Source organism: Belonocnema kinseyi, chromosome 9, assembly GCF_010883055.1.
Source record: "Belonocnema kinseyi isolate 2016_QV_RU_SX_M_011 chromosome 9, B_treatae_v1, whole genome shotgun sequence".
Classification (NCBI taxonomy): domain Eukaryota; kingdom Metazoa; phylum Arthropoda; class Insecta; order Hymenoptera; family Cynipidae; genus Belonocnema; species Belonocnema kinseyi.
In genome coordinates this window covers 49,846,657-49,855,931 of record NC_046665.1, presented here as the reverse complement: position 1 = coordinate 49,855,931, position 9,275 = coordinate 49,846,657, and the positions used below count along the sequence as shown (strand labels likewise).

At 27.8% G+C, this 9,275-nt stretch overlaps 1 protein-coding gene across 2 annotated transcripts in view; it reads right to left on the bottom strand.

Moving 5' to 3' along the window:
- Positions 1-9,275, bottom strand: part of LOC117180332 (bestrophin-4-like) — a 59,502-nt gene that overhangs the window by 6,465 nt on the left and 43,762 nt on the right. For both annotated transcript variants that reach the window (XM_033372773.1, XM_033372774.1), the window contains 5 exons: positions 8,364-8,521; positions 5,699-5,929; positions 5,044-5,124; positions 2,596-2,747; positions 2,070-2,210 (listed from right to left, as the gene is read on the bottom strand). In XM_033372773.1, the coding sequence (XP_033228664.1) occupies positions 2,070-2,210; positions 2,596-2,747; positions 5,044-5,124; positions 5,699-5,929; positions 8,364-8,521 (763 nt within the window). The remainder of the gene's footprint in view (positions 1-2,069; positions 2,211-2,595; positions 2,748-5,043; positions 5,125-5,698; positions 5,930-8,363; positions 8,522-9,275) is intronic.

Below are 9,275 nucleotides of genomic sequence, written 5' to 3'. Positions count from 1 at the left end.
TAAATTAGGCTTGATTTTAAAAGAATAATTTTAGGTTTCAAAATTTCCAGAATGTACGATTTTTTTATCTAGATTTTTTTTATCTTGAAAAAATGTCGGAAAACTGAATTATTTTAAAAGATCTTTAGAAGTTTCAGAAGTTTTGAAAGCATTCAAAAAATTTTTAATTTGAAAAAAAATTCAAAATTTTTCTAAATTTGGAGAATTAAAAAAAAAATTATAGGAAAAACTTGATCATTTTAAACTATATTTAGAAGGTTGAGCTTTTAAAGAAATTCGAAATGGTTTAAAAGAATAACAAATTTTTCTTAAGATTCCTTAGAGATTTAAAAATTATTTTTTATTTTGAAAGGTGAATTTTAAGAGAAAATTTAAAAATATTTAAAAATTTTTTTAATCTCAGTGATTTCCTAATTTTTCGAAAAAGTTAAAGAAATACAGTCGAACTTGGACGTTGCGCACCCTGAGATAATAATTCCGAGAACTGACGACACGTGGCGACTATGGGTGTTATAAGCTACAGGGAGCTCTGTGTTGCTCGTTGAAGCATGACTAACCAAAACCTGTTCGCGTTCGGAGTTCGACTAGCTCCGGTACCGTTAGGTTAGGTCAGGTTCATAATCAGTTCCAAAACATCGATTACCTCCGAGTTTGACAGTATTTAGAAGTTTTAGAAATATAAAAAAAACATAGAACTTGAAAAGATTTCAAAGTAAAATTTAAAATTATTTTTTTATTTTGAAAAATTAATTATAAGATTACACCATTAAGCCATTTCCCTTTCGGGGTAGGCATGACTCACTCGATGGGGAAGGGAGTAATGTGAGGAAGAGATATAAAATTTTTAGATTAATCCAGAATTGTCGTGATATTTATTTAAATAACACTTTCGTTCCGCAACACTGCTCCGACCCAGGTTGCTGATCAATTTCTAGCAATCACCCCAAGTGAAGGTCCACACAAAGTCGTCATGTAAGGTTCCCCACTTGGGTCCATTAGTATCCAAGGTCTTTTGTTTCAGGCCTCATTCACTCTACTCACATTCTTTTTATTAACTATTTGTCGCTATATTTTTCTTTCCTGGCATACTTCTCTAGCTTCTTTTATGTCCATGCATTTTTTCATACAGGCTCTCATGTTTCTGTGGCTTCTTATGTCTCTTCTAACTAGGGTCTCATTCACACATTCTAAACATTCTTTCCGCGGTCTACCTTTGGACACGCTGCCATTTACTTTACCTTGATACACTTGTTTCGTTAGTCGTTCATTTGGCAATCTCTCAACATGTCCGAACCATCTTAACCGATTTCTTTCCCATGTGTCTACTAGCGTCTCTTCTGCACCTCATTCTTTAAGAACTATGTCGTTACTCTCTTTTTCCATCAGAGTTTTCCCACATATCATACGCAGGAATCGCATGTCAATTGCATTAACTTTACTCTTATCTTTTTCTTGATAGGCCCATGTCTCGCTACGTACAGTACAGTTGGTACAAATGTAGAATTATGTATTGACATTTTAGCTTTTTTTGATATATTTTTAGTTCTGATAAGGGGACCTGCTCTACCAATAACCTTTTTACCTTCATTTATTCGTCTATCTAATTCCTCATCCATCTTCCCGTCCCTAGTAAATAAGCTACCAAGGTATACGAACTTCTCAACTTGTTCAATTCTCTCATCATTTAATACAATATTGCATAGTGTTTTCTCACTCTTTCCTTCAAACAATAAGAGAATATTTAAAAAGAATTCAACAAAATTTCCAAAGATTCCCAAAGTTGTAGAAAAAAATCATGTATAATAAAATTTTCTTAAAAATTTTCTGGAATGTTATTTCAACAAACCTGAAATCTTCAAAAATCGTTTAAAAAGAAACTGATAATATTTATTTCCTTCTCAGATCTCAGAATCTAATTTCAGCTCGAATTTAAGTGTTTAAAAACTTTTAGCAAATAAATAGTAATTCGAGATATTTATTTTATATATCGAATTATTTTTTTAATCGTAAATAAGGATAAATCAATTCGAAATAACTATTAAGAATAACATTTAATAACAATTTCTTACCGCCTTTCGTTTTCTGGACTATCATTGAAATGATTATTTAAACTGGCATTTGATGTGCGGGGTGTTGCAGTTATACGACTGTTATTATCATCTTCTTCAACTATGTCTGGTAAAAACATAGTCTGCTTATTTTCAGGTACCCTACAAAAATGAAAGTCGTTAATATAAAATATTTGAATCTATTAAAATGTTATATTTGAATTAGATTACATTTTCCACTCCACATATAGTAAACATTTGACCAGGGAAGTGGAAAACTGTAGAAATCCAAAACAGACGAATTTTGATGTAGACATTCGATATAATCGAATGGCCAATATTTTATATCATCCTCGGCCTGAAACCCCCCTTCTTGACAGTAGTTAAACGTGTAAACAGGACTAACCGAGAATAATGAAACGTCACCCATCCGAGCGCTAAAAGCGCTCATCCGTGCTTGACATTCGAAATCTCGGTGAGTCGAGCATCACCAAGTAGCTACTGCATCTTAATTTTATGTTTAATATATATTTCCTTTTTAACTCACGTCATATTTGCCACACTTCCGCGATATGTCTTTTTCTTATAAGCTGCTGCAGCTTCAGTATAAGGCAGTGTGAGATCCTCAGAATCAAAATAAATGTCTTTAACAAGTGGAGGACATCGATTCATTAAAGTATCCACACCAAGATATGATACCTTTAAATAAACGTTAACAATGAAAGGTTGAGGCAGAATGCAACATTACAAATAAAAAATATAAATATGAATAACAATTTTTTTAGTGTTTAAAAAAATTAAAATTTGTGATTTTATTTGAAAAGTAAATCATCTAAACACAGACTTCACACTCTTTCGCTTATCACTGTTTTTAAAATAATTCCTCATTTTTTTCTCTATATTCAAGAAAATTCCCCCTTTTCTAGTTTTTTCTGTTAAATGCGAATTGAATTAATAAAAGCCCAATCATAAAATTCAAGATTTTTCGTTAAAAGTTTTCGTTGTTTGTAAAATCAATTTTTTTCGTTAGAAAAATTAATTTTTTCAGCTAAAAATTCAATTATTCCATTTTTTTAAGTTCAAAGTATTAATTTAAGATTAATTAATTTTTTTTTTTAGATCAGAAAGAAAAACGATTTTTAATTAAAAGAACGATTAAAGAAATGAAAATGCATTATTTAACTGACTGTATTTTGTTTAGACTTTTTGATTAAAAAATTCAAATGATTTAAAAAGATCACATTTTTGAAAAAAAATTGTTTTTTTTTTTGCATGTAGAAATAAATGTTTCGCTTATCCCCTTCTTCGTGAAAATAGTACCCTATTTCCCTATTTTAAACTCCATCGGCGCTGTGCTTCCTCGGTATTGAAAATTAATTTTTGGTAGAAAAGTCATATTTTTCGGTTGAAAGTTCATTCTTTTTAATAAAAAAGTCTGTTATTATATTTTTGATTCAAAATACAACTTTTTTTTATAAATTTAATTATTTTGTTGCAATTTAAACTGTTCTGTCGAACATTCGTCCTTTTGGATAGAAAATTCGTCGTTTTGCAACTCTTCTCTTTTGATTAAAAATTCAACTTATTTGTTGAAAATTTGTATTTTTTGTTTAAAATTTAAATTTTTTCAATTATAATTAAACTGTTCCATTTTTTATGGAAAATGTATTTTATAGTAAATTCATCTTTATTCGCACTAAATTAAACTTCTTCATTAAATTATTCAATTACTTGTTTAGAACTTAAACTGATTTGTTAGAAAGTCATTTTATTATTTGAAACTCCATATCTTTGGTTAAAAATATAACTAATTTGTAGAAAATTCATAATATGCCATCTTTAAAAAAAAATAGCTCAAAATACAACTATTTTGTTATAATGCAATTTTTGGGGGGTTTTCTGATATATTTTGCTTAAGACCTTGATCATTTGGTTGAAAATGCATCTTTGTTAGTGGAAATTTCAACTAATTAGTCAAAATACAAATAATTTGCTGCATTTTAAAATTTTTTGTTGAAAATTCAACTAATGATTAAAACGTTGTATTTTTTTCAAAACTTTAACTGTTTTGTAGAAATTTTGTATTTTTTGATAAATAAATTCGTTACTCTAGATGGAAGATGCATAGTTTTTAGTGGAAAAGTTCTTTGTTGCAGATTTATCTTTCTTGATTAAAAATTAAACTTCCTTCTAAACAATCCGCCTGTTTGGCTTAAAGATTTAACTATTTATTTAAAAATTCAATTGTGTTTGGTTGAAGCTTAATCTTTCTTATTTGAAAACTCGACCATTTTGTTGAAAATATATCTCTGTACGATACAAAATTACCTACTTGTTTGAAAATTTAAATATTTTGTTAAACTTCAATTGGATTGAAGATCTATATTTTTCGGCAGAAAAGTTCTTGGTTGAAAATTCATCTTCTTTCGTTAAAAAATTTAACTGTGTGCGGTTGAACTTTAATCTTACTTGTTTGAAAATTTGACCATTTGGTTGAAAATTCATTTTTGTAGGATGAAACATTGTAATGTTGAAAATTTCGTTTTTTTGTTTGAAAATTAATTTTTTTAACTCAGAATTTAACTATTCCATTTTTGATTGAAAATTGATTGGTTTGAATTTTAAATTCAACTATTTGGTTGAAAACTAACTTTCTTGTTCAATTTTTTTGTATAAAAGTATATTACATTTTGTTGAAAATGATTGGAACCTGAATTTGATTTTAAAAAAAATGTATTCACCTATTTTCGTTGAGAATTCCCCTATTTCAGCTGTGAAGATATTATTTTTCCCTTTGAAGTATGGTTAAGTATTATGTTGGTACGTTTTTTGTTTAATTTTAGGCATTTATCAAATGAAATCAAAGAAAAAACTTGACTTTAAAATGGCGTGAAGGGGGGGGAGGGTCGTCCGTATTTGTGAAGACGCCGTAGGGGATTTCAAACTTTTTATGATGATCTGTCTTAATTTTCGAAATAGAATTCTAAAAAAGTACCTTTGTATGGCGATCTATCAGCCAGTTTAATTCAAAATCTTCATCGTCGTCTCCAAAAGGATTGATTAACTGCTCGGCTACCTGATGAAAAAAATTAATTCCGCATATTTATCGTATACTTACTTTTTTTAGGGTTTTATAGCCCCGGAATTCGTATTTTTTTCCAAGGAGGGGATGTGAGGAGAAACGAGGAGGGGGAAGCAGGGGAAGTCAGGGGAAATGAGAGAAGAGGAATTAAAGGATATGAGGAGGAATGAAGAAAGGGGAAGTAGATAAATTGATGCAAAATGAGAAGATAGGAGGTAATAGAAGTGGGGGGAAATAATGGGAGGAGAATTAAAAAAAATAATGGAATAGAAAGTAAGGGAACTGTTGGGAAACAAAAGGTAAGTAATTGGAATCAGGAGAAATGAGGAGTGGGGTGTAGATGTAATTAGGGGAGAAGAAGTAGAATAATTGGGCGAATTGAGGGAAGGGGAAGTAGGATAAGTGAGCAAATGCGGGAGAAGTAGATGAGAAAGAAGTTTGGGAAGTGAAAGAGTATGGGTAGGGTAATTTAAAAAGGAGAGGGGGTAGGGGAATGTAGGATGAGTAGAAGACGGAGAGGTTTCAATAATTTGTTCATTATTTGCATTAAAAAAAAGTAATAGTGTACCTTGAGTAAACCCATGAAGAAGAAGAATTGTAAAATGGTGAAAATTGGTATGTAAACATCAATTTGCATTTGAAGAGGTTTCTTAGCACCTTCGATATATTGACGTCCAACGAGTGCAACTGCAAAAAAACTATAGGTTGCAAGAGTAACCACTTGTGTATAAACTAAAGGAATTGAGACCCAGTCATAACTCCAAAGAAGTCCACATTTCGAGCGAAATTCGTTGAACTCCTAAAAAAATTCATCTATTTAACAATCTTTTGAATAAATTAATTGAAATGAAATTGTTCAATTATTTTCTAGAATGTGAACATTAATATAAAAAATTAAAATTTTGGGTGATTATTTATTTTTTAACTTTATTAGCATCATCAATAGCTTTTTTTTATTTACTTATTTTTAAGGCTATATTAATTTACTTTTTTTAAGATTCATGAGAAAATGGAAAACGTGTTTTCAAAGATTTTAAAACGGTCGAAAAAGAATTATTTATTTATTTCACAGGATTTACAAAATTTTAAGAAAAATTTGTGTCAGTTTAAAAAATGTTTAGGACTATGTAAGGAAAAAATAAAAAAATATTTTATGAAGTTTCCAAAATCTTTCAAGATTTTAGAATATTTTTAACCTCTCCAAAACTTCTCAAATTCCTAAATAACTGAGTTTTCCAAATTACATTGGAAATTTATTTTTCAAAACTAAAAATCATTTTTAGTTTTCCGCAGAATCTTAGAATTTTTTATGCTCTAGAAACCTTTTAAAATTTTCAAGATTATACATTTTTTTCAAAATCGGCAGAAATCTACGTTCTATTTTCAGTTTGTGAGACTTTTGTGGAGTTAAAATTTATTTTTGTATCTATGTATTTTGTATTTATGTTGTTTTAAAATCTTCTACAACCTATTGGGAAATTGTAGAAAATTATTTGAAATGTTTTAAAATTTTGTTCAAAATTTTTTGAAATCTTCTCAAGATTTAATTTATTTTTCAATCTTGTTAAAACAACATAATATATTTTAAATACAATCAATTTGTCTTACTCGCAATGAAATACTTTTACTACTTTGCCAACTAAAAACCATTGTAAAGTGGAAGCGCAATGTATTAATCAGACGCCATTAATTAGAAATACTTTTTTACTTTATAAATCTTTCTCTGAGATAGAAGAAAAATATTTCGTTTAATAATAATTTCTTATTCTAAAGATAAAATTGAAGCATCAACTTAAAGAACGTTATATAAACAAAGATTTTACGAGAATCTATGTTTTTTGTTGTTGAAAATTTAACTTTTTCGTATTTGGTTAAAAATTGATCTTTTTCAGTAGACAATCAAACTAATTGTTTGATAATGCATATGTTTTGTTAAATATTCGTCTTTTTTAGTGCAGAAAATTATTATTCTTTTTTTAATTCGTCTTGTCGGTTAACAATTCAACTGTTTTTTTAGAACTTATGAAACTTTTCGATTTTTTTCTGAAAATTGAACTATTTTTTTGAAAATTCAAGTATTTTATTAAAAATTCATCTTTTGAGATTGACAATTCAACTATAATTTTTCAAATTCGTTTATTTGTACAGAAAATTGATTCTTTCAGATTAAAATGTTGTGGTTCTTACTATAAATTTAACTACATAAACAAAGTTTTATTATTTGGTTAAAATGTAACGGTTTACTGTTGAAGTTTAGTTTTGCTTATGTTTAAAAATTTGTATTTTTGGTAAAAAATTTAACTATTTTGTTGAAAATGGAATTAATTTGTCGAAAATTATTTTCTTTATTTTTGGTTGAAATATTATATCTTTTTGGTTGAAGTTAAATTTTTTGGTTTTGAAAATCAGACTATTTGGTTAGAATTGCACTGTTGTTGGTAGAAAATTCAAGTGTTCGGTAAACAATTCCAGTATTTTGTTAAAAATTTAATTATTTTTTTGGAAACAACAGGTTATATTGAAAATACATCTTTTTTGGCCAAAAAATCAACTATTGTTTTGAAAATTGTTCCAAATGACAGAAGCTTCGTCCTTTTAGATTAAAATTTGTTGTTATTGAAAAACTCAATTTTCTAAACAAAATTTAATTATTTTATGGAAATGTAACGGTTTTGGGTTGAAGTTTAATCTTTTTCGTTTGAAAATTCGGCCATGTGGCTGAGTTTAATTAATTTACTTGAAAATTTAATTATTTTCTTACAAATCTAACTATTTTGTTGTTGTATTTTTTGATTGAAATTAATAATTGCAAAATGTTTAAATTATAATCTAAATTTTTATTATTTTATTCCATACAAAATATTATTAAAGAATTACGTCTGACGAGGATATTCCGTTTCTACTTCTCAAAGTTATTTTAGTGGGCTAAGCAGTTTAAGTATTTCATTGTAAGACAAATCGATTGTACTCAAATATATTCCTTTCCTAAATATATTCTTTTAAATTTTATTAAACATTTTTCTTTACTATTTAATTTTGCGTTTGCGTTGAATTTCGTTTTATTTTAATCTCAAAATTTTTTAACTGAATCTTTTCAGGTTATTTCCATTTGGTTTAATGACCTGTTAGCGATAGAGATAAATGGAAATGATGTAATAGTAAATAAATGATTTATTTCGTAACAGATGTACGTGATTAATTTTTCTTTGATAGATTTTGATCGATATACATACCTCCATTATAATCTTCAATCCTTGTGCATCTGGCAATCTATGACTGCGTCGAGCTTCCTTCAATAAGTTTATAAACCAGGTGCATGGAATCCAATATGTATTAAATTCCAGATTTGGTACCGATTGGAACAGTTCCAATTCCAATGAAGTCATAAAACCTATCCAGAATTAAAAAATTTTTATCATTTTTAAATTCATAATTTCCTCGCTTTCCTTCATTTTAGACTTTACTAATAGTTCGACTTTTTTAATTAAAAATTTTTTAAAGTATTTTTGCAACCAAATGACTGAATTTTCGTTTAAAAAATTAATTTAAGACAAATTAGTTGAACTTTGAACCAAATAGTTTAAGTCAGGCAAAACAGACAAATTTTTAACCAAATGATTGAATTTTCAACCTACAAAATGAATTTTCAAAAAAATGGTAGAATTTTCAAACTTCTTCTGGGCAATAAGAACCACTCATTAGAAGACAGTTGCATTTTGAACCAACAACTTTTCTACCAAAAAATATTCACTTTCAATCTCAAAAAACGAATTTCCAATCTAAAAAGATGAAATTTTCTCAAACAGCTGAATTTACGAAGAAAATATATGACTTTTTAACAAAATAGACGAATTTTTAATAAAATAATTATTAAATATTCAACCAAATACTTGATTTTGTTACCACATTGTTTAATTTTCGACCTACATAGATGAGTTTTTAAACACATAGTCGAATTTTTAGGAAAAATATCATTATTGACTAAACTAGAATAGATTAATTTTTAACCAAATAATTTCATCTTTAAGGGCATGTGACACAGGTAAATACCTATATTACCGACCTCACTTTTTCAGTTCACTGAATGTCTTTTTAAACCTAAGAACTTTTTTTATAAATAAAATATCGAGCTGAAACTTTGGAAA